Genomic DNA, 25,027 nt, shown 5'->3' with positions numbered 1-25,027 from the left:
GCTTGATTTGGTTGTATCATCACGTGACACCGCGTCACGCGCTAACCTTGGAAGGCACGATGAAGCCACGCTAAGCGTGGTCCGTGCTTTAGCAAACACACGCTTACTCCAGCTCTCCCCTCGTCTCACTTTCGCTCGCTAACATTGCTAGTTGGAGGCCTACATCCTCTACTTTCGTTGTGTTTCTTGGATGGTGGATCGTTCTTTGCATCCCGCGCCACGTTTCAATACCTTTACGCCGCCATAACACTTCTAAGCTTGCGTACGCACAGCTGCGGGTCTTCGTTCTAAGTCATGGTGTTATTCGGCTCTGATGACTTCAACTTTGATGCCAACCCGATCCCGGGTCCCGGTCCATCAGGAAAGCAATTGGAACGGAATGAAAACACCAGCGACTTCGACGAGTCCTCTGATGGCGACAATAATCAACTCGATTTGAACACTGATCTCATTGGCGTTAATCGCACGACGAAGGATCTCAATATCGTGAATACTTACAGGCCACGTTGGACATGTAAAGAAGCCTTCCGTGAGTCTTACCAAAACTGGTGAGTGTATTTGCTGGTGATCTATAGCAGAAACGTCTGACTAGCTGTAGGAGAGACGGCATCCTGAAATCCTTCAACCTGAAGCTATCCCAACTTCGCCCTACGTATGCCGAGAACAAGACAAAACGACTCATACTCATCGAGGCGCATCACCCAGAAACCAAAGAGCTTCTTGGTTTTATACAGTTTAAACACGATAAGGACGGATATTGCGTGGGAGGCCTTAGGATCGTCAACTTCAAAGCCAGTCTCAAGTACCGCAATCTGGGTACTGGTGCGACGACTAAGGCCTATGATGATGGACAAACGGGACAGCATGGAGACGGGATGAAGATCTCCGCTCTTGTTTATCGGCGCAACAACTACAACGTCCGTTATGAGAGCAGTAGTTTCAAGTGGAGATTTCTCTATAAGAAGGGGAGCTTAGCCTGTTCGCTCACGCGCATTAACGAGACGATCTTGAAGCAGATGATGAAGAAGGCGCGGGGTCAGCCGAGGACTCGTAACTCGCATCCGTGGGAAGATGTTTGTTTGATAGTTGGCGCTCCAGGACCTACCCGGGATATATATGGACGCAGGAAACCAGGTGAACGACTCTCGATTACCGATTTCAAGAGATGGATTAACGTCGCACTCGACATTGACCCACCCCAGAATATCATCCACACCAGTCATGGCGATCTCATCCGCGACCCCAAATATCGAGGACACATGTACCTGCGTGGTCTTCGCTTACCGCGCGGCGGTACCAGGGGGAACAACTACAAATACGGCTATAACTTCGTTGAGGGAAGTACTAGCTCGGACCGCGATGCGCTTACGGGCGGAGGAGAAGAGAGTGAAGGAATCTCTGCCATCTGGACAGCTGCTATACGAACAGACCAGTCAACGGACTCAGAACTCGTATCGGACTATACCGAACTGCTTCTGAGTTCTATCAATAAGATGGGCGATGTAATGCTGCATATCGACGACGGAGAGGATGAGCTCATGCCCGGCGATATTGCCAGACAGGTCTGGGCGAAGATGAAGACGCTCAATACGGATGGGGAAGGTCGGGCAGCCTTCTACTATTCGGCTGCTGAGGGGAAAGACGTGAGTTGAAGATATGTACTGGAATGCTCTCGACTAATTCTTGCATCTTAGCAGGTTCACATCATTGAAAAGAGTTTGCGCCAAAATCCCGTACCGATCGACCCTGAGTTATGGAGGATCTTGCGCAAGTATTTCCTTTGCAGAACGCCGAAAGATGAGCTGCTACACCGATTCAAGTCCGCAGAACTTGTTAAATATTCTAGATGGACCCACAATCACTTCGCGTTATACATGCGGCAAATGTTGGAATGTCTGCTGCGGTCTTGTCCAGCAACACAGGCTATGAATCTCAGCTTCGTGAAAGGCGAGCACTTGAATATCGATGCCGGATTCTTTGCGGGTACGTGGAAGGTTCACAACAAGTGGCTTACTTGGGAGGGAGCGCATGATCAAGCCTTCTGCGAAGAAAACCAAAGTTCAGGCGGGGAGCTATTTTCATGCGACCATGCAGTCCTACAACTATGGGATATCATGATCTCTCGGCTCATGGCGAATGGGGAACATCCACAAGTCACTGCTGATGAGCGCTGGCTAAAGAGCATGGCCAGAAGCCGCTTATTGCAGATGCCTCGATCGGTTGAATGTGCCCCAACGGAGAAGAAAGGCGAACTCGTTGTCACGTGGGAATCTATAGACTCACATAGGCACAAGCACAAGACGATCAGAGTTGTCTTGCATCGGATTGAACGCGCACCTGGCCGTATACCGAAAACAGCCGGCGCCTTAATATACCATAGCGGCAAGTATCCTAAGGACAAAGGCTGCCATTGCCAAGCTAACCGCAAACAGATCGGCTTTGCTCGTGTCCCGACATTTCATCGCAAGCTGTTAGCGACGGAGTCACATTTACAGGCCTCAATCCCAGCTTTAGATACGTTCTTTCCGTGTCAAGAGACATTGAGGGGGCTTTCATTGCTCCACTACCGAGACCTGCAAAGCCTCTTGAGAAAGACAATGTTGCTGTACAGATTCTTGGAGCAGATGCTAACAATGTATTACGTAAGTCATTCTGTCCCATCTCCACGATATTCAGAGAGAGTTTAGCTAACACATTCAGCTTCGGTTGAGACTAGTTTAGGCTCTAATGCTGCAGAGCCAGTGCGACCGCAAAGCAACTATCAACCTCCCCATGTCAGCGATGACGACGAAATGGGAGATAACGGATCTCTCTACCAACCACCAAGTATAAGCTCGCCTCTATCGGTTCCAATGGCTCCGCCATCTCCGCCGGCGCCCCCGAGCCCAAAGCCACCACCGATGCGCAGGCAGCCAATACGAGTGAATTTGGCAAAGAAGCTCAAGGAAGATTTGTATGGTTAGTATATCCTGTCTCTGAGGTATTCAGTGTTACGAACTGACAGTTGCAAGCTCTTGGCAACAAAATTGAGCACAAATCGCTTGATTGGGGCGGTAGCTTTCCAGGGAGTCACGACTTCTACCGGACACGCGATAAACCAGACCAAGAGATATACATCTTGAAGCCGAAGGCCGGCACGAAGAAACCGCGCCATAAGAGAGTGCAATCTGGAGCTAAAGAGCGCGGTAGTGCGAAGAAATCGCGAACCGACACTGTGGCTGACCGCGCGGCCCCACCTCCATACATCGTGCTTTCGAGTCCAGAGCCAGAAGACGATGTCGACACACCCGACCCTCAGGAAAGCCGTGCTGTCCGCAGTGGGATGACGGGTGTGACCCCACTACCAGAGAGAGGCATAGTGTATCGGTACTGAGCGAGCAATACGATGGCAACATTTGGACATCTGGCAAAACAGCTGCCCAATGATCATGCAAGATCTCCTATTGGGCACTCAATGGACGGCTCTTGCACTAGATCGGTTAATGTACCGTGTCCACGCGAAGCAGACTCGCGACGCCATCCTGCAGGGCCATTGGGCTACGCTGTCAATCCTAGTCTACCCGCTCTACATCGAGCTTAAATTCGCGTATAAGCCTAAGGTACTCAAAAGCTTCTAGTCGACGTTCTAGTCGAAGTATTAGTCGTCTTGAGCCTGGTTGTGGTTGGCTTGTTGGCCCCTGATGCGCTGGCGCCCCTTGTCACTGGTAGGGACGCTCACAGTTCTCTACAGCTTTCCGAAACTTGCATGCATGGTACGAGTCTCATGTAACATGGATGAATATATACCTTGCATGAAAACTGAGTTGTTGTGCAGTTCGCATGGAAGCGATAGGTTCGATGGTGCCGCTTGCTAGGTGACGCATGATGCTAGCACACTACGACTCAAGCACTTCATATCCGTGGAACATGCAGGGCTATATACTAGAAGTATCGCGAATAGTATGTCCACAGTGATGCTGTTCCAAAGAAAGCCCAAGCTCGCGGTGGCTGCCGAGCTTGACGCAGCACCACGTGGCGACTACCTAAACGTATATCCTGGACTGACCAGGACAGGCTACATATGATATCTCTCATCCTTTTTCTCTCCTAAAATTACAAGATTTCAACATCTCATCGTGGTGTCGGTCTGTACTTCAGATTCACTCATCGCGCTGCATAGCTGAATTGGGTTAGCACGCTACGGCCGCCATCTCGCTTAGATGCGGCGACCTTTCCAACGGCCACGATAATCGGAACCGTCGGTGACGACTGCGCAACGCTTCAGACGTCGATATCAGCAGATAGGCAGACGATTAATCACGAGCCATGTCCAATTGGAGCCATGGCAGCCGGCGCAGAAAGCATCGGGAAAAGCGACGGAGCTTGCCCGTCGCAAAATCTTGCTCGATGAGGAAACAACCTCCACGAATGCCCCGCGCCTAGTCTACAGCGACCACAACGACATGGCCGCTTTCGGCCCACTATATTCACTAGCCGATTGCGATGCGAGTGATGGTAGTAGTGCGTGATGATATAAATACGCAATGCGATGGTCTTGGATGGTCATCGCTGCATCAAACCTCTCCCACTTCTATGCTCTGCGACGATAAGCCCTGGTTACTGAACAACATGTCGTCCAGCAAGCCCTCATACCTCGTCGTTGGCGCCGGCGTCTTCGGCATCTCAACTGCTTACCACCTTATCAAGAAGTACCCAGACCGACAAGTTACCGTTGTCGACCAGGATGCTTGGGACGCCGATAACCGCGTAGCAGCTTCATGGGACTGGAACAAGGTCGTGCGCGCCGACTACGACGATGTCATCTACTGCAGACTCGCGCTTGAGGCGCAAGATGTTTTCAAGGAGGATCCATTATGGCAGCCATACTTCCACGAGACTGGTATCTTCTGGGTTTGCCGTTCAGATTACGCACAAGAAGTCATCGACAACTACAAGAAGCTTGGACGCGAAGCAGACCTGCAGTCAGTCACTATTGAGGAGGCGAAGAAGTTGTTCGGCGGACTTTTTGAGGATGCGAACTACGATGGCGCAAAGAGTGTACTCGTCAACAAGACGAGTGGCTGGGCACAGGCTGGCGATGCGCTAAGAGCAGTTACCAAGTGGTCGATCGCAAAGGGCGTCAAGTACATCACCGAGAAAGTCAAAGACCTAGATATCGACAGCACTGGTCGATGCACAGGCGTCAATACCGAGCAAGGCAGCACCATCAAAGCCACCCATACCATCCTCTCAACCGGCGCCTACACCGCTAAGCTCCTCGAGCAAGCCGCCCAAAAAAGCGGCAACCCCAACCTCCGTTCTGGCTCAAGAATTGTCGCTGGTGGTATCACGACCGGCATGACGACTCTAGACGAGAAATCGTACGAGAAGTTCAAGGACATGCCCGTTGGTGTCCAGGGCTACACCGCCGCATACGGACCCTTCATCGGCAGCTTACCGCCTACCAAGGACCGCGAGCTCAAGTGGTGGGGCGAGAAGATCTTCAAGCATACACATGAGGTACTACCCGGTCGCTTCGTTTCTGCGCCGCCGTCTGGAAAGGATTATAACCAGTGGGACGTGCCTGGTCCGTTGAAGCTGGACATCGATCACGCGAATGATGTGTTTTATGGGAAGAAGGGCGCGAATTGGAAGATGGAAAAGCATCGCATTTGCTGGTAAGTTCTACACGCCCATCTCTCCTGTTCGATCAGTGCTAACATCACTCAGGGACGCATTCACGACCTCTTCCGACTTCATCATCTCGCCGCACGCCGGTGCCAAGGGTCTCTATGTCGCCACATGCGGCTCCTTCCACGGCTACAAGTTCTTCCCCGTTCTCGGCAAATACGTCGTGCAGATGTTGGAAGACGAGCTGGAACCAGCGCTCAAGGAGAAGTGGGCATGGGATCGCGAGAGGCCGGCGCCTAGCCTCAACCCCGACTGGCCTAGGTTCGAAATGACGGATTTGATGGACCAGTGGCCAAAGGCCAAGTTGTAAGATGTATCAAGAGGGTTTTGATGAAGTTAATGAGTGGATGTTGCATATTTGCATGGCGCCTGGGTTGGCGTTTACATTTCTTTTACATAGCGGATGTTATGAATAACAGTCCTACTTTTCCACCTTGCAATCCCATCGCCGTATTCCAGCCTTCTCCTCAAGTTCCACCTCGATCTCATCGACCCACTCATTCATCTCTTCCAGATATGCCGTGATCTTGCTCATACAGCGTTTGAAGTGTCGCTTTTGCTCCTCGTCGAGCGTTCTGAACTTATCTTTACCCCACGTACCCAGGTAAACAAACTTCATATCTTTTAGCGGGCTCATCACGTTTCCGGTAAGACAGTCCATTCTTTCGGCTTCGGTGGTGAGGGAAAAGAACGGATCGATGAAGCAGCCATGAAAGTAGAGTTTTTCCAGAGGACCGGGGCCGCACATCTTGGGTGTTTAGAGGAGATTACGACGAGGGAATGATGTCTGAGTTGGGGAAGACAAAAGGGCGCGAATGGATTTTAACTTGGACAAACACTCGTGCAGCCACCATATGGCGCTTTCTCACATTGTTAGAGCGCAAACATTCGGTCATGAAAGGGTACATATGCTTGCGTACTAGAAGATGCGAGCAAACACACATCATATATACTGCGAGCGAACGTACCAAAGCCACCCATCACCGTCTACTTCACAATGTCCTCTCCCATAACTGGAAATGACCCCAAAACTTTCACAGATAACTTCGAAATCGAGGAGCTCTACAAAGCAGTCCTTAGGTTCCAGCGCATATACCTCGGTAGAGATGCTAATGGCAGCATGATCAAGACATCCGACCGAGCGAAACATCCCACTCTAAGCGCGGGTAACAAGAGCCTTTTCAAAATAACTGCGGCACATATGCAGAATGTTCTGAATTGGAGTAGAGAGATTGGTTTGTACATGAATGTTGAAGAGGCTGGTGATATTGGGAAACAAAGTCTACCTGATCTGCCTGGTTGGGTGTTGGGAGAAGAAATCAAGAAAAGCAAGCACGGTGACAATTGGTTGCAGTGGAGTAAATAATCCATCATGATGAAGCAATCAAATGCTCAATTAAGTCATTTTGACATTATCGTAAAGCTCATCTTCGAGCAAAGTAACCGGGATCGTAAGAAGAGAAACCCCCCAGCAGCACGCTTAGTTACCGACCTGAATCGCGTAGCCGCCGTCAACGGTAACAGTCTGACCGTTAAGATACTGGCAACCAACAGCAAACAAGATAGCCGCAGCCATATCCTGATCCTTTCCAGGCCTCTGCGCAGGAAGACCCTCCTTGTGCTCCTTGGGCATCTCACTCTTCTGGTTGTCGTCTCTGCTCTCTTGGGTCGTCATCTCTGAAGGGAAGACACCCGGCGCAATCGAGTTAACCCTGACCTTGATCCCGTTCTTCGCAATCTCGCTCGCGAGCAACTTGTTGAGGTGTATCGCAGCGCCTTTGCTGGAGTTGTACGCGAAGTGACCTTGCGAGATCTTGATGTGACCGGAGATGGAGGAGATGTTGATGATGGTGCCGGAGTAGCCTGGGTGTGTCTCGGTGGACTTTTGGAGGAGAGGGAGGAAGGCGGTGGACATGAGGAAGGGGCCGACGACGTTGGTCTGGTAGACGTCGAGCCATTCTTTCTCGGTTGTGCCATCGAAGAGCTTAGAGACGAGATCTTCGGCGGAGCCTTTTACTTCGGTCTTGCCGGGGGCGATGCCGGCGTTGTTGACTGGAGGTCTTAGTTGGCGTTGTAGGAGATAGTAATGGGTAGTGGAGAGCTTACCAAGCACGCATAGACACTTCTCTTTTGATTCGATCTCCTTCTTGATCTTACTGTGAGGTGGTTAGACGCCGTTCTCGATCGAACAGCACGGGTGACTTACGATACGCCGTCCTTGGTGCTGCAGTCTCCGACAATGGGAATGATCTAGTGACTGTTAGTCTACATTCCTGATTTTGATCATGTCGAAGACTCACCTGTCCTGAAATGTTCTGGCCATGCACCTCAACTACCTTCTCGAGCTTCTCCTCCGTCCGTCCAACAATGTAAACCTTAGCACCGTTGACAGCGAGAGTCTGTGTGATCATGAGACCAATTCCAGAGCCACCACCGGTGACTAGAACGACCTTGTCCTTGACATCAAAGACCTGGCCCATTTGGAGTTCGGCATTGTTGGTAGGAGCCATGTTTGCGTAATTGCGCTGTTGATTCTGCGGTTGGAATTGATTTGTGATTTGTTTCGTGCGTTCAATTGATTGCATGCGATTTGAGAGTGCAGAGATTGAAGAGGGGAGAGGTCGTGCTGCAGATGTTGTGATATAGCGGGTAAACGGTCTGACGTCACGGTATGAGCACCGCGTTGCAAAGCGCGTCAAGGTGACGTGTGGGATTTTGAGCGACATGGCGAAAACGAAATCTCAAAATTGAAAGACCAGAAATTAAGTGGAACAAATAAAAGGAAAATCTGAGTTCGATTGAGGGGTATGCACGCAGAATCGCGATTCAAACGCGTCGAAGAGGGTTGAGAATGATGCAGGTCATGATTGCATCACTGATGTAATGAATCCACCGGCACGCGCTGTCACGTTTTGATTACCGGCTCAATGTGGTGGGGTCTTTACTAGTTCATCACATATACGAGGCGTCAACTCATGGGTTATATAGCATCAAAATGTGCCCGGGAGTCTTCGCTCAATCCTGACTCAACTCGATTTAGCAGTCCTTCTGTAAATACGAGTTATGACCAATGCAAGACCCTATCTAAAGACTGTGAGAAGATACGTAGAAGGTCGTCGCGATGTAACTCATTCATAGGTTTAACCTGGCTGCTTAGGTATCGATCGATCGTTCTCTGCCAATCGTGATAACCGTATCGCGCAAGCCTGCGAATTGGTTCGTCTCATCGATGCCCACTCCTTGAGCTAGTTGCGCTCTTAGGTCTCTTTGCTGTCTTCTTCGTGCAGTCATTCCAGATCATTTTGCCATTTCGAGGTCCATATCCACAAGCCAAGGCGCGTTCCATGGCTTATACGTTACGCTCATAATACTCGCATTGACCATCAAAGTCTCTCGCCCAAACTCAACCGCAGTATCGCCACCCTCGCCGATATCAACAGCAGCCGACCTCCTCTCTCTATTCACATCGTGATCAACTGGCACACTTTCGACATCTTCGATATGCTCTTCCATCCTGACATCCAGCTGACCGTTGTTGTTCCAGCGCACTTTTTGCGCGCCCCAGCCCTCATGTATATGCCCAAAGCAATGGAGCCTGGGTTTGCAGCGTCGAGCAGCGCGAAGTAGGTGGTCGCAACCAACGTGCTGTCCTGTTGTTGTCGCGTCCATGACACCCATAGGAGGTCCATGGGTCATCATAACATCGATGTTGGGAAAGTCTGGAACGGGGTTTTCGGCGATGGGTTTGGCGTTCGGCGTGCATTGATGGGGAGGGTTGTAGCGGTCTTCGTTGCGGAAATAGGGGAAGGCATAGTCGCAGAATTCCGGTTGGTACGGAGACGCGTAGACCTGAACGCTGTTAGCTTCGAACGGAGTTGTCGACTGTTCAGCAATGCGCATACCCTTAGGTTGGCCCCGTTTTGGAGCTGGAATGTATGCGTTCCTTCTTCCAGGTACGTCACACCAGCTCTCCTAGCCCGCTCGCCCTTCCACATCTCTCTCGCTTTGGCGGGTAGGTCTTTGTCGTATCTGTCTCCTCTGTGCATGTATTCGCCTTTTCGGGCATAATACTCGTCATCCAGAGTGATATCGTGATTTCCGGCTATGACGAGCTTCAGACCCGCATCGATGCTTTCCAGCATGTCCAGAGTCTTTTCATATTCATCCAGATGACCTATCATGGTCAGGTCGCCACAGTGGAGAAGCACGTCTGCCTTGGGCAGTGGCGGGCGGAAGGCAGCCTCATCATGGGCGATGTTATCGGAAGGAGATTTGGAATGTGTATCTGAGATGATGAGGAAGCGTGTCTTGACGCGATTAGGCGTTGTTGATGTTGTTGGTGTTGTCATGGCGGAGGCAGGGAGCTTCATGCTTCAGTCCGCGCGTTGAGGGGTAGCGGGGTTGAGAAGCTGTGACCTTGATAAATCGCGAGTGTCTACAACAAACAAAGATGCCATGTTTGTAGGCAGCAACATTACCTTCATCAATGGAAGAAATGTCCACTACGTTCCATGTCTTTTATTAGTGATGATATTCAAACACTGCTGCTATACTCTTCGTTTGCCATTGTAGCTACGACTTCGGCTGCGAGATGATGCTGCTGCTCGCTATCAGTCTGTACACGTCTTTGGCTTCTGTGGAGGAGCCTTGCGCAGGATTACTATTCTTTACGCTGCACTCGCCAAGGTCACAGAAAAACGCGATGGCCACGAGTTGTGGATATCCTTGCCGGCTAGACTTACTACTTCGGGCCTTGCCGACAAGTATCACGCCACTCTCACGAGCTGCCTTGCACCAACCTCAACATAGCCGCATGCGCCGCAAAGACTTCTCGACTTTTTCAGCCTCTCTCGTTAAGCCCGGGCTATTTCCCTCGATTACTACAACAACGGAGATGCCTGTTGGCGCACGCCGATGCCTAGATGTGGTACCATGACGGGTGCTCGGAGAAAACCTCTACCATCATCGGGCACAACCTTGGAAGGATGCGATACCAAGGAGTAAGCGAACTCACTTGTTGTATCTAGAAGCAACGCGTTCCATCCGCATGCATCCGGGAATCTACCGTCGGCAAGAATGAGGCTTTAGGGATCTTTTACTGTCATTTACCTTGCGATCGGGGTACCGCAAAACATCTACTAATAAAGCAAGCCAGTAATCATACCGTGAGGAAGCCATCCGGCATCGCAGATAGTTTATACGATCCGTCCCGAGTTAGCCGCGTACAAGCGAAAGCAAATCAGATCCTGCATCATGGCTTTGTTGAGTACATTCTGAGACCGCAATTCGCGGCCTTACCAGGATCAACAGGGTAAATTAGGTTATACGCACGTAAACGAACCTCGCAGTGTTTGCAATGCGGCTTCAGAGTCATATCGGAAACTCGGGATCGGAGCATGTGCGGAAACCGACTTTCGGCGTAGTGGAGCTCGTCCCGGGACTACACGAGATGCTGCTCCTACCGGACAGTGCCGATGAGGTGCTTATCGTTCGACGTTTACAGTCATTGTAAAAACTTGACCCTTTGAATGAGTAGCAGACGTTGCAGTGAAACTCGCGGAAGCGGAAGGGTTACTTAGCCGTGCCAATAATGGTTGAGGGTAGGACGGATCCACAACTAACTTGCGATTTTGGGTTTACCGTACAGCTACTGGAAGCATCTTGACTGTACTGAGCCACTACACCGGAACCTGATCAACCTTAGTGGTGGATTCCCAGCAGGTCACGAGGACCTATTACCTACTCTGTTGGGTGTGCAGTTCTCGAATCGTCGATACAATTACGTCCTCGTATTCTTATAATACCAGGCCTTTCGTCATTCCCAGCGACATCCATACATCAACCGCCAAACAACAACGAACACGTCCACCGATACACGAGTCGACGCAGTCTGAATGAACTTCTCGAGTAATGCGCATGGAACCAAGACCGAACATACCGAACATTCTCCACCACAGAACACCATGCCGTACACCAACTACTTCGACAATCCTTATCTTGGCGGGCCAGGCCCAGATGACTCGCTGAACACCTTCTTTGACTCTGATACATTCTTCGATCAAAACCTCACATCCGTTCAGAGTGTATCCGGCACGACTTCGAAGACAGAAGAAGATTGCAATGCGACGTTTTTCAGGGCCAGCATATCGACCAGGAACAATCACCAGACTATGACGCAAACATTCAACACCATACACCCCAGTCCATTCGAGCCATACCCGTTCGACTTCACTACAAACACAAGGCCACCACAACCGAACGAACCAGACTGTATCTCCCCCACAAGCACAACGTCGCAACCCTCGTCGCACGGTGGAGACGCGCCGCAACCGCTCATATCGCCATCTCTCTCCCCACACATGCTAAAGCACGAATCCCCATCCTCGCCAACCTCTGCCTCCGAATCATCCACCCCCAAACGCCCCACGAGGAAGCGGGGTCGCCCGAAGATGGACCGCAATACCACCGACAGCCAAGAACTGTCTTCTCCGACTCTAAAGTATCAGCGCTCAAAACGGTTACCGCATAATCAGGTTGAGCGCAAGTATCGAGAGGGGCTCAATTCTGAACTGGAGAGGCTGAGACAGTCGGTGCCGATATTGAGGCAGAGCGAGGAGGCTGGAGTGGTTGGGCAGCCGAAGCCGAGTAAGGCGATGATCTTGGCGAGCGCGATTGAGTATATTCAGAGTATTGAGAAGGAGAGGGATGCGTTGATTGAGGAGAATGATAGGCTACGGCGGGAGCGGTTCGGGGGGCCGACGCAGGGGGATTGGGATGGAATGAACTTGTGAGTTTTCTTCGTGGATATTGGCTGGTGGATTTAGGCCTTCCGAAAAGGTCGCGTAATGCGTCGGCGCAAGAGATGAGTCTTAGAGAGGGCGTTTGGACCTATCGCATGACCGCAAGGAGTCAAGGACTGCACTCTCGCAAGTATGACTTTCGATTTTGTTCGTTCGCATAGATTGTACATTACGATCGGATTCAGCCACTCTGGGTATGACGGCGTTCTGTTAGCGAAAGATAGCTTGATAAACGTTTAGCTCTCGATTAATAATGTAATAATAGATAGCCTAGCAACGATACATACACTAAGCTTGTATCACGAGAGTGCAATCGACACAGTAGTAGATATTGGAGCTTCATGTTTTCCATGTCGCGTTAAAAAACAATAGTCACTTTGAGTTGCCGATTGAATGCTGATTCTCTCAGCTTCGCGAGATGCAAGAATCGAGAGATATATAGCTACCATAATGATGATCCTTTGTTTCGTTCACTGTGCGACGACGAAACTTGTGGCGCATATCACCAGCATTCTGTCAAACACAATATAGATAGGGGTATGCATAACCTTAGCCACTATAGTTAACTTGCTCATTCTGGATACGTAGGCAGCATACAGTGAAGATACCGTCTTCTCATATTGGCATAAAGAACTTAGTAGATAGTCATCGCAAGGCGGAAACCCAACGGCATAAATACGCGCCGAAGCTAAGTATACCACGATTTCTCCTTTCTTGGACTTCAAACTTCAAAACTGTTTCTCATCTCCAAAGGTAGACTGTGGGTAGCGTCGTTGGTGCTGGTCCGGTGTTGCAATGCATTCCCTTGCTTCGATGCGGCGTGGTTCGGCCCACTGCAGTTTTTTTCTTTTACCCCACTTCGCCGCCCAAGATGTTCCACCCACATATCAAGATCACGAATGAATCTTTCGGACCCCATCATCGTGCTTTCCCAGAACGTGTTCAGCGATATAAGCGTTACGATTTCCAAAATCTCCATCAAATCACCAGATTTCATCAAATCGCCCGGCTAGCTCAATCGGTAGAGCGTGAGACTCTTAGCTTTCACGTCCTAAAGACTCGATTGGTTATCTCAAGGTTGTGGGTTCGACCCCCACGTCGGGCTTTCCTTTTTGCTTGCGTGTGGTACACCTCCCGGAGGGAGGGGATGATGATGTGGTGGTGAAGGATGTTTCTCAACTTTTCGGAAAATCGGTGACGATAACAATAACGACAATAACACAGCGACAGTTGTTGTAACACGTACATACAGCACTTTGCTCGCTATATGTAGTCTTCGTGCTGATTTGCTTTTGTACTAGGAGTTCTTTTTTTCCATCCTGTACTAATTTGGTAAGAGCTTATCTTCACTTCAATGGACGCACCCCTTTTCTGGTATGTTCCTAGCGTTTACATACATAAAAAAAGACTCTCTGAAGCTTGCAACGATTTTCGATCGCCGCTACTTCATGTTCGTGCGCTGTAACTTCTGATAGGACAGTGTCGGAGCAGCATCCTCGCGCCAACAAGATGGAAAGCTGCTGGAATCAGTAGCCATGAGAGAAGACACGAGGAACACAGCTTTTCGGCTTGTTGCGATAGAAGATAGATGCCGCAAAGGCAGTAACGTGCATTGATAGTCGAGATAGCTGCGGGTGAGCAAAGTCACATTCTATTTCTCAGTCTTTAGATGGACACAACATAGCTTCCGTGTAACCCTTTTACACATCATTCTTGACATTTCACACATGAAGATAATGTAACGCGTGGGTTTTGTACGAACAGTGCGCTGCAATGAATGCGGACTTACAACTACCTTTGAGCCATGAGGTATGACCGAGGTATACACTACGCAATGTACACTTCTCGGTAAGCCCTCGGCGCCAATGTAAGTCTCCATCTCACAATGTCTTCTCGCGCCCGATCGGCTTTCGGTCATACTAGCCATGCGCGTGCACCAAGGTCTAATCACCTCACAGTCTCACTTCAGCATAGTACCTACGTATCTTTACTTCAAGCCTCTCCAAACCTGTACGAGACACTACGCCTACAATCCCTAGCACATCATCAGTGACCATCCTCATCATCTTGATAGGGCACATCTTCCCACGCGCATGAATACTCTCAATCACACCAAGACACCTTAGCGAACACGCATGTGAGCTACCGGCAAACTCCTAGCCCCAGACTCTGTTTCAACATCCAAACAAGCCTTTACGCATCTGTAGTGATCAGCAGGCGTACAGTAGGCAGCCAGCAGCTAGCTCAAACCTAGGGTACGCCGCACCGGTTGCTGTAGCAGAGCAGCCGGTGGAAGAGCATCTAGTCTGCAACCCACATCAAGCACTATTTGACATGTACTAGTTCCGCTTGCTATTCGGACCGTCTTTTGCTGGAGTCTTTTTTGGAATTGTAGGCGTAAGGGAAGGTCTTTATCGGGGTTGGTTACTCCGGAGTAGAGAGACACGTAGGTGGTTAGGGGGCTACGGGGAAGTTGCGCGGATATCCGTCTTGAGGGATAAGCTAGAGGAAGGTCATCGTGGTCTTCCTATCTCGTAGTAGTCTTGCATGATGCGATGCGATGCAAGACACAGCTTCACTCTTCATGAGTACATATCTCGACCGACCCACAGCATCCACTGACACCGGGAAGGCTTCCATCCGCCGAAATGACTCGCATACTGTCCATCTTACCTACTCTATGGTTCAGCCATGTTATAATGGGAAGGCGCATGCACAACATAGCCCTGCCCGCCTATAGCTATGTGAACAGGCATGCAGGTACTCCACAAACCGCCAGTCCGTATATGCAACCAAAGCGTCGATGCCATAGCGCGCGGATGTAAGTTTGCGCAATCGCGCCATGCGTGAAGCCAAGAGTCTGGAGTGCAGCACGCGCTGCCTGTATGTGATGACACACGAGCAGCAAAAACGCGAGAGAGGTCCGACCGCGCATGATGCGTTTGCAGCGGACCCAGCGAACAGAGTCTTTGAGTTGCTTGCCTAATGCCGGTCGTGTGTGCTGTTCATCTATACGTTCGATTGGGGCATAGCTCGGAAATCCTGCCCGGATCGGATGGAAGGATGTTAAAGTGGACTTTAAAAGATGGACGGCTAATGCTGCAGCTGTGGCCTCGCGGCGCGGTGCAGCATGAGCGCATTGCGTGCAAGTCACGCTGCTTTGTTGGTATGCAGTTTAGATTGTTTGACAGTCGTGGTGGTTGGGTCAGAGACGCGAGGGAAAGGCTATTGGGGGGGGTGTGAAAATGTAGTGGCTGCATGCTTTCCGACTCGTTGTATGTCTCGAAAATCCATTAGGCCTACATGGCCGCCAGGGTGGTTGCAGGCGTTTATGCTTGATGTTCGCAAAGGAGGCCTGGATCGTCGAAACCGCGTCAAAACCCAGCGGAACGGGAGGTACGGTGCGCGCTCAATGACTGACAGGAAGCACGGATAGGCGGATCTGACAGGGTTCAGTTCCGCGGCTTTACACGCGTGAATTTTCCATGAGTAACAGGCCAGTGACTCTTGCGGTTGGGTATGCGTCAGTCGAGCGATAGGGAAGGTAGCGTTCCCAACCTTGCGTGCATGTTCCTTCAGCTTTGCCCTGCAGACGCGCACGAACGCGATTGCGACACTCGTTGCAACCTTCCGTTGCAGGGGTTAGATGCCGATAACTGTCATACGGCAACGGCCGGCTTTTACGACGCTAGGAAGCTGGCAATCGTGGTGGGCTGTGATGAAAACAAGCTGGTGTGCAGACCGATGATGATGATGATGAGGATCTGTGTGGATACAGTACTACTGCCGGAAGACATCCCGCCAGCACGCCTAACTGTGACAGGACAAACCTCTTGTGCCCCAGTATCCTGCATGGGAGAAATGCGCGATTGGATGCCTAGACACGCCTCTGAATCCTTCGAGAAACCCTGAACTTGTGTCACCAAATGATGTAACATCGTGCTGCCAGTATGTCGTTCGCGCATAGGGCTGCAGTGGCTTGCGCGTACATCTGTGTAACTTTGAATGTCTGCGCGCATGAAGTTTGCGGCTGCCGAGTGGTTCGAGAGTGTCGCTGAAACTTGTAAACGTGTGGTGACCACCAGATCGTGTACGTAACTACGCTGAATTCGACCAACGTGGTTGTTGCGAACTAGCGATTTTTACGCACGCCTCTCCACAGAGACCCTTGAGCCCATGCAGTAGCCGCTGCTGGGAATAAGCAGAAAAACGCACCTCTTCACATCGTGTCCACGCGCTGAACCCACATTCTCTTTGTTCGATTTAGTCCGTACAGGCACACCTCCACATTTGTGGTAAGAGCGCCGAGAGGATTAACAACCGAGGCTTTGGCCCATGATTCAGCCAAGTGCGATCAGCAAGAACATGGTCGGAAAAGATCAAGGGTCATTCCGGAGCAAACGTCGACGGGCCTCCTACCCGGCTGTGTGGTAGCGGGGAAAAAGTCGAGTCCTGGTCCAGCAAAACTGGGAGCCAAAGGCAAAAGCAATTTCCGTTCCCTCCGCAGCCATTGTCTCATGGTCCGGAATTGAAGGAGGATTAATCACGGTCCGAGCTTTTCCCAGTATCGTAGAGAAGCGACGAGAAAAAGTGGATCAACTGCCACCTTGAATGACCGAGGTTCGGGTACGTATTCCAAGTTGCATACGACAGTCTCAAGAAGTCTGGACAGGAGGCCTGGGCGTCTGCGCAATGTCCGCAGGTTTGGGCTGGGAAGCGAATTTATTCCGGGTCCTGGGATACATGCTTCGCTTGCACAAAGGTCAAACGTCATTAGGGTTTGCTGACGACGGTTGACTTTTGACTTTATCCAAGGCTCTTTTCAAGGCTGAACGACCGAAGTCATAGAACCGGTTTTATAGATCGTACCTCGTAGACGCAGGTACGAAGATGCTATGGTACGGCTAGTTGCGTGGCTTCATCTTCGCGCATGTAATGAGGCTTCAGTGCGATGCCATTTGCTAACAGCCGGTCCGTGACCTTCATGCATTGTCTGATTGACACACAGATAGTTGTACCCATTGCATTGCTGGTATTGGCGTAGAGAAGGTATATAAAATGGGGTTGTCTAAAGATTCCTGATCATGGGAGTTTCGTAAGCATGATGTAAGTGTAGGTGTTTGGGAATATTCCGTTCAACCGTAGTTTTACTTCGGAGCGCCTTGCCTTCGCCGAGCATTGCGTGTGTGCCTCAGGCCAAAGCCAAGACAGTCATGCCACCTTCCAGAACAATACTTTCATTGGTACCAGGAAGTACCATGTTTTGAACATAATTATGACTTGCAAAGTACCCGGTGGTATTTGACAAGTCGGTTTCGCATTGGTGACCCCACGGTCCCCGTGAAACCATGTGGGTAACGTATGCTTGCTGTAGTTGCGGGGACGCCATACCGTGAACGACAGAAAACAGGTGTCACAAACGTGCCGAGGTGCTCAGGTAGTGAAGTAGCGATATGTTACTATCTGGGTATCGAATTCGGCGCATATGCTTTCGAAGTATTCGCAAAGCTACATGTAGCATCTCTCTAAATGATCCTCCAATCGGCGTTGTTTGTACATGTGATAGTGGCTGTGAGATGCTGATTGGAAGTGTGAAACGAAACCGCCGAAATTGGGACATGAAGGCTGCCCAAGCAAAACCTGAATGAACCTGGAAGAATGACGCCCCGTTATGGAGTCCTTGTGAAGCTGAAAATCAAAAACTTGCAATGCTAGTAACGCCCAAGATCACTTATTGGTCCATTGGAAAAGCATGATCTCCAAACCATGTATCGTAATTCCAGTCGTATCGCGCCTCTAACTCCGGAAATGATGATTTTGATAAGACCGCTCACATCGGAGCTGTCGCCAAAGTGTTCCCTGATCCATGCCATTAGCCACCATACAGAGTGTGAGATCGAGATTTGGAGGTTGTGGAACCGCGCGAAAGTTGTACTGTTGTAACCGCTATACGTTTGGTAGTTGACTATGCTCCGGAGTAGAATTGCGGTAGCCCTTGGTGATGGTATGCCATTGGTGGGGTCACCTCTTCTTGTACCCGGTCGAGATGTCCTGGCTCCCCATACCACTGCGCACTCATAGAACGCCCAGCTGTAGGCATTGGTGGTCCATGGTTGGGCATGGCGTCGTATGATGACCAGGGAGCCGGATAATACGAGTGGTTCGGAACAACGGGTGCAGATAATGGCGCCGCTGTGGATGCGCCTATCGTGGTCGCGTGGATTGTGGAAGGATTTGTGTCTATCGAGGTCGGATAAGGATACGGAGAAGTTCTCCGGTAGTTTTCGTGTTGGATACCGAGACCTTGGCCTGGATATTGTTGCGGAAGTCCTTCAATGTTTCCGTATGACATCGAGCGTGATGGTGGTTGAAACGATGGTTGCTGGCTCCAGTGGCCGTCCTGGTGACCGTATGACATGGTCGAGCTCGTACTCATCGCGGCTGGTGTATGACCACCTGAAACGTTTGATTCGCTCCCGTACGCTGAGTTTGCGGTTGAAGGTGAATTGCGCCACGTGGGGCTTTCGCCTACAGTGGATGAAGGTAGGAAACTGTTCGTTGGTGGCCATTGGGTTTCTATTGGGGGAGGATAAGGGTAAGGAGGGTGCTGTACTGGGACTTTGTTCGTCAGCGAATGCGGGCCTGAGGCAGCATTAAACCTACGGCCACTGGTGACAGATGCATGGTGAGGATCACTGTCGTGGTCGCCATGATATCCGAAGTTTGGAGGTTGCCCGTTCGACGCAGGTCCAGAGAATGGTGTACGGAACTCCATGGCATCGCCTGAGGAGGACAAAGGGTGCCGAGGTGAAGTAGAGACAGGTGTAGCTGGTTGAACTGCACTACCCGACTTCGACGAGATAGATTGGGGCTGCGGCATATCAGGGTTATGCTCAACTGGGTAGAAGTTGCATTCCTTTTTCAGCCGAATGCAGTTGGAGCAACGGCCTGCGGGATCGTCAGGAGCTAAAAGACATCGTATCTTTCTGCGCCTGCAATGCCCTGTTCCCAACAGTCAGTGATCGAGCACGACACCAGAATGCGCTGTTTGTTCACTTACCACAAGCAACTGAGGTTCTATGGTATCCTAGCTTGTTCCTCGGCTTGTTACTTGTCGGCGACAGGTCACCAGGGTTTCCAAGAGCTAAGTGGCGCATGTGTGGAGTTGATGAGGACTTGCGGAGCTCTCCCGGTACTTTGCTCTTTGAGGAGCGTCTCTTCTTATTCGAATGTTGGTGAGGTTGGGTAGCGGGTTCCTGACCGGTCGCAGAATCATGGGCGGACTCGAGTCGATCTGTGGGGCTTGGTGTAGAAGCAGTGTCGGCGGCATGGGAACGACCAAACCCAGTGTTATGGTTCGGGGGGTTGAATGACATGGCGTCCTGAAGGGGCTGTAAAAGCAACGAGTGCTCTAATCTAGCTGCCGTCTTCTTCGCGCGGCGTTCTGTACCCACAGCCATGTGAGGCGCACTCTTGTCGCAAGACCCGAATATCAAGACGCGGCAATACGTAGTGCATTGAAGGACCTGAGGGTATAAGCATTTAATGTTTAAAGTTCAACAAGGCCCCACAAAGATCCATGATGGACAGGAAGCTAAACAGTGTACATACCTGGGATGTCAAACGAGGCGACTTCTCAAACGCTGGAGCCGGCACTACAAGATCTTGCTTGCGGAGCGGTCGACGGGACACTTGCTGATCTACCGTGCCATGGGATTCTCGATCTAATCAATGCTTCGGAGGCGCACTGACAGCAGGGGCCAAGAGGTAGTAATAGTCAAGAACCAGGTAAATAACCAAGTAGCAGAAGCGATGGTGAAGCAGTTGCGCACCGACAGTGACAGCTCAAGGCAGCTAGTCGTTACCACGGCCGTTCGTTAGCGGGGGCGCATTGCAATCTTCAGGACGACAGGCGCCAAAAGCAAAAGCCTGCATACATACGAAAAGAAGTAGGGACCGAATATAGAAATTTAGACGACGCTGTTTGGTTGAACAAGTGGATGATTAAAAGTGGCGAAGTATATCCACGCTACTACGCAACCGGACTGCTGCGTTGGAGCGCCTCTTCGCACCAGAGGATTTCACAGGGTTCATCAATCCTCCTTCCTCACAAGCACAAGATCATCTTCTAGAGGCCAAGCGACCAGGTTGCTGTTGGTGGGCCCGCTTGGACCAAGTGATGTGCGGGATGGATGGGTGTGCAGGCCAGCAAAGTCCGAGCGTCATGACTTTGATGGCTCGGACCCTTCGCACAGTCGCTGTTTGGGATGCTTTGCCTGTCACGTCTCGACGGTGGGATGCGATGACAGCCAGCGGTAGCCGCCTAGCGTCAGCGGCGGCGCGATCCACTTGCATCGTCTTGTGTGAAAGTCTAGTCAAGCCACCATGTGGATGGCCTTGGATTGGTGAAGAGACGAATGTCATGTCTTGCCTGACCCCGATTTCTGGTACGTATGTAAGGGGCCTATACAAGGCAGTATGCTAAGGAGTATGCAAGCTGTGAGGTTAATTTAGCATGGCTCTGTGCGTACGAACGTCGCCGGGGAAGCGTGGTTGAGCCAGGATGAGATTCAACAGTGTCCGGATCTAAGATGATGAGGACGGCGATAAAGGCCTCAATGGAGACAGGGCCGAAGTGCCTGAGCGAGAGAGCTGACGCAGACTGGAGACTGGTAGGGTTTGGTTTGCGCAGATGAGGGCCCAATACGCAGACGTCGTGACGTGACCGCCCAGTAGCGAAAGCCCGCTGCGATGATCCCCCGATGCTCGCGGTCGTTGGAGAGGTCTCGAAGGGTGGTGCAGGGATGACGCCGACGTGAACTGCTGGCGCTGTCATGGTATGCTATCCTGCGACAAATTGGCTGCGAAGGCGCGTCCTTCTCCACAGTGTTCATCTCGCTAGCAAGGCCCTGGCAAAGGCTCGACTAATCTCCACTCGCGTCATCGCGATTGAGGATAATCAGCGATTCCACAGTTGCGTTGCACAAGCGTGGTCAAGCGAGCATGTCACTGGCCAAGCTGGATTGCAGTACGTGATGGCCGCCGGTCGTCGGTTAATGCGCATGAGGCCTGACCCAGCGCTCTGGCTACGGTCGCTGCATGACTTGCACACCAATAGTACGGGCGTTGTCCAAGACAGGCGATTGCACGTGGAAGACCGATCTGATACAAAAGCACTTCGGGCCTATTAATTCGTCTCGAATTTTCGGTGGTCAGACGGTTTCCAGCAGGCTTGCTATTTCCCGACGGCACCTGCGCAGCGTCTCCCCCCACCGGTCCGTAGTGGCGCGTCTATGGTGAGGCGTAGGATATTTCTTTTTCCCAGTACGGCTCCGCCGCCCAAGAAGCAGGGAAAGCTATCCCACGTTCTCCATTTTTCTTGTCTTCCATGTGTCCGCTACTCATCGTGTTCGCGCGGTCAGCACTGCATCCTGCCGGTGCCGACAGCCTGTGTTAGCTTTGCACGTCATTGGAGGGTAATATCGATTTGACGCTTTTAGACCAGGTCGTCGGTAATAATGCCCTCCGATTCTCCAGCCCTTAGGCCTGAGGATGCGAGTCGCCTTGGTCGTGCGCAGAGTTCAGTCATGTATTCTGGCTAAATTGTTCGCGGTAGTGTAGTGTATCTGAAACGTACCGGACATCAACCGATCGATTTGGCGGAGGGCCGGCTATCAAGAAGTCGGGGATAACATGGTGATCAGTAGTTGGTGTTTGCGCCGCTGCACAGGCGAACGGCGCTTCATCCGTTCGTGAACGCTCGTGCGAGGCTTGCATCGTGCCTTCCCCCTCGCTAGTCTTGGCTCGCTTAACCGCAACTTCCACCCTGGGACTTTGCGGTGCGCGCCTGCCAATTGCAGTGCCATGCTGCGCACAGATAGCAAGAGCTCCAAAACCCCGCGCGTCCTTCACCTCGACCACCACCGCGCCCTGATTGGCCCTGGTGACATGCGCCGGCGGCGCGATATCAAGCTCCACCACCTCATCGTCTCTTCCACCGTCCTCACGATACAGGCCAGCACTCCTCGACACTACTGCTAGCCCCTCATAGTAGGTGGCAGCGGACATGACCGACATTACCACCTCGTTATCAAAGCACGAGTACCAACATCGCAGGGCCGTATCAATGTTGCGCAGCTCTGGTACTTCCTGCCTATAGTAGCGACTACACAGTGCCCCCACGTTGGGGTTGGGCCATGAATGTCAGCATTGCAACCCCACTTGTCTCACTACATCGACAATCATTGTACTGCGGCATCTCCGGGACTCTTGGAGAAGGGTGTACGACTATGGCTGCATCACAGCCCTGCAGTCTGCGCCACGGCGACACAGTGGTGCAACCTCCATCTGGTCAGGCTTCACCGAGGTAACAAAGACACAGATGCCGGGCGTATAGCAGATCCTTCGCCAGCTCAAACGATACGCCAGGCCCGCCAGACTGGACATGTCACATCGCAGAATACATTCCCACCTTCTATGTGGGTTCTTCGTTCAATGCTCGATTCGACGCTAGCGACTATCACGTCCTGCGCCTTAGCCATATGAGCAACTATCGACACCACGGCAGTTCTTTCGCATGATACGGTCATTCATCCTTGCGCATATGCAACATCTTCGTTCTTATGCAACGACAACGCACCGTACTCCGTATACCGGCGAATTGCTTTGAAAGCGTACGCGAGACCGTTCCCGGCTATGTGGTCTCCGCACTCGCTTTCTCAAGAGCTAGCTACGGGCAGATACTCGGATATAAGCTAGTCGTACGACCACACCATAGACTGCTCATCGTCTAGAGGGAAAAGCATCTCCAAGAGTAAGGGCGCCTTGGTCAAACCTTGAGTAGGTCACTGAAGGTTAGGAAGTTCATGATACTGACCGTCGCCGCCCGAAGCCTGGGTGTGGTTGCGCTCGAGCTCAAACGACCAATCGCATCACTTTGAATTCACACCAGCACATCGTTGAGATGAACGTTTTCCCCTACTTTGAGTTTGCTGAGGCCCTCACACCACTCCTCAACACCAAGCCCATATTAGCTTGGCAGTCACCACGTTTCCTAGCGCATCTCGAACGTCCAGTCTTGTCGCCACGCTGTCTGCCCGACATGGCGGAGCCCCATACCGAACCTCTGGAGATCAGCATCACGTTGGCTAGTGTCCGCTTTGGTAAACTCAGTGGGTGATCTTCAGGAGAGTGAACGCGACACGTTGACAGCCGCGCAACACCTCGCCTATAATTCACAAAAATAACGCCGGCCGCATACTTCTAGACGCGCTTCGACGTTGGCACAGTTCCTCAGCGTCCGCTATCAACAGCCGGACTCTAAAGCTCTGCATTATGATCGACCAGAAAGCTACGGAGCCATCTCCGCTCAGCTGTCATGGTCGATCACGTCTTGGCCGAGCCTCCGTCGAATTGCTCGCCTTATGGTTAAAGTTCGATTGCCTCGGGGACACCTTTCCTATTTTATATAGAAAGCCGGTATACTAAAGTCTTTATTCTAGCGGGCACGCAGCCTCACTTGCTGACAGGGCCTTCGAACCCTAGGAATACGGTTCTTCTCCAACTAATCATTCGATTTCTACGTCATATGTCCCCGACCGCAGCTGCGACGGAGTTATCCGCGACAGCTTGCGAGAATAAAATTCCGCCCCGTCGTCTGAACCATACTATGTTATCAAGGTTGGAGATATTATGGTTCACTTCGTACAACGGACGCATCTCGAATCGAAAAGCCGATTTGAGATATCGGTCCTTCGTCATGTTGCGCTGGTTTCACAATTCTACTTAACTAGAGTGCAGTAGTACTAGAAGCGTGAAATGGCAAGTCCCGTTCGCTAACCACGCACCACGCACGACTCGGCAGGTATCCTCATGGACCCTGAATCGCTGGTCGTCTGTTTCTTCGAACAGCGTCTTACTCCGGCGACCAAATGCTGAGCAGTGACGATATTGATCAAGGATGCTGAGGGTATCACCAGAACCATTCACCCATCGGCTTTGTTCGGGAGATTTGCCCGTGCCACCGGTAGAGATTCCGATCCGATACGCGGCAGTTCTCATCGGACTCGCATCCGAGAGCCATGATTCGCCCAAATTACCGCATTCAGTATCGCACAGATCTAGTCGCGAAATCCATCGATATGTGTGCTGCGCTCGACAGGCCCCACAAGTGACCACATCCATCGCGTGGGCATGTCTTTGTCCTGGTTTCTAAATGCGATGCAAAACCTGGTAATACCTGCATCGACTATCACGCCACCAATCTCACTCACTGCCCACGGCAATCTCCACGCACCACAGGTTGAGATCTTACAGGCGGGACGTCCCCCGAGCGATCGAGGGTGTGAAATCGCTGCTAACGATCTTCACGCATGGAACCCAAATGCGGGGTTCCACTAGTCAGCGCACCCCCTTGAACAACTAGGTCGGATCACCAAAACCTCAAATCGTCGGGACTTTAGTTCCGCATCAGGATCTCTGCTCGCCTGGCTGCCAAGTGTACACGTTGCCGGGAGGCTCTATACCCGGGAGCGCACTGGTATGAAAAAGGAAACATG

At 51.4% G+C, this 25,027-nt stretch overlaps 7 protein-coding genes and 1 non-coding gene across 8 annotated transcripts; 5 read left to right on the top strand and 3 right to left on the bottom strand.

The window, feature by feature from the left end:
- Window positions 1–294: 294 nt before the first annotated feature.
- Window positions 295–1,652, top strand: J4E88_008036 (uncharacterized protein; the record flags this gene model as incomplete). The annotated part of the gene is made up of 2 exons (XM_049401649.1): window positions 295–548; window positions 599–1,652. The coding sequence occupies 2 exons, from the start codon at window positions 295–297 to the stop codon at window positions 1,650–1,652; spliced, it is 1,308 nt and encodes a 435-aa protein (XP_049252722.1).
- Window positions 1,653–2,852: 1,200 nt separating this feature from the next.
- On the top strand, window positions 2,853–3,373 carry J4E88_008035 (uncharacterized protein; the record flags this gene model as incomplete). The annotated part of the gene is made up of 2 exons (XM_049401648.1): window positions 2,853–2,958; window positions 3,012–3,373. The coding sequence occupies 2 exons, from the start codon at window positions 2,853–2,855 to the stop codon at window positions 3,371–3,373; spliced, it is 468 nt and encodes a 155-aa protein (XP_049252721.1).
- A 1,199-nt stretch (window positions 3,374–4,572) lies between these two features.
- J4E88_008034 (uncharacterized protein) lies at window positions 4,573–5,980 on the top strand (the record flags this gene model as incomplete). The annotated part of the gene is made up of 2 exons (XM_049401647.1): window positions 4,573–5,657; window positions 5,710–5,980. The coding sequence occupies 2 exons, from the start codon at window positions 4,573–4,575 to the stop codon at window positions 5,978–5,980; spliced, it is 1,356 nt and encodes a 451-aa protein (XP_049252720.1).
- Window positions 5,981–6,091: 111 nt separating this feature from the next.
- J4E88_008033 (uncharacterized protein) lies at window positions 6,092–6,418 on the bottom strand (the record flags this gene model as incomplete). The annotated part of the gene is given in 2 exon segments (XM_049401646.1): window positions 6,092–6,255; window positions 6,271–6,418. 2 exon segments carry the CDS (start codon window positions 6,416–6,418, stop codon window positions 6,092–6,094), a joined length of 312 nt encoding a protein of 103 aa, XP_049252719.1.
- Window positions 6,419–7,150: 732 nt separating this feature from the next.
- On the bottom strand, window positions 7,151–8,180 carry J4E88_008032 (uncharacterized protein; the record flags this gene model as incomplete). Its single annotated transcript, XM_049401645.1, has 4 exons — window positions 7,151–7,722; window positions 7,777–7,826; window positions 7,877–7,920; window positions 7,971–8,180. The coding sequence occupies 4 exons, from the start codon at window positions 8,178–8,180 to the stop codon at window positions 7,151–7,153; spliced, it is 876 nt and encodes a 291-aa protein (XP_049252718.1).
- Window positions 8,181–8,967: 787 nt separating this feature from the next.
- J4E88_008031 (uncharacterized protein) lies at window positions 8,968–10,019 on the bottom strand (the record flags this gene model as incomplete). Its single annotated transcript, XM_049401644.1, has 2 exons — window positions 8,968–9,519; window positions 9,573–10,019. The coding sequence occupies 2 exons, from the start codon at window positions 10,017–10,019 to the stop codon at window positions 8,968–8,970; spliced, it is 999 nt and encodes a 332-aa protein (XP_049252717.1).
- A 1,614-nt stretch (window positions 10,020–11,633) lies between these two features.
- J4E88_008030 (uncharacterized protein) lies at window positions 11,634–12,461 on the top strand (the record flags this gene model as incomplete). Its single annotated transcript, XM_049401643.1, has 1 exon — window positions 11,634–12,461. One exon carries the CDS (start codon window positions 11,634–11,636, stop codon window positions 12,459–12,461), a length of 828 nt encoding a protein of 275 aa, XP_049252716.1.
- A 1,012-nt stretch (window positions 12,462–13,473) lies between these two features.
- On the top strand, window positions 13,474–13,575 carry J4E88_008029. The gene has a single exon. It is a non-coding gene; the product is annotated as a tRNA-Lys (tRNA).
- The last annotated feature ends 11,452 nt before the right edge of the window (window positions 13,576–25,027 follow it).

This window comes from Alternaria novae-zelandiae (assembly GCF_023758075.1).
Source record: "Alternaria novae-zelandiae strain BMP 2774 chromosome Unknown scaffold_17, whole genome shotgun sequence".
Classification (NCBI taxonomy): domain Eukaryota; kingdom Fungi; phylum Ascomycota; class Dothideomycetes; order Pleosporales; family Pleosporaceae; genus Alternaria; species Alternaria novae-zelandiae.
Note: the sequence above shows the minus strand (reverse complement) of the source record. Positions and strands in the feature narration are given on the sequence as shown.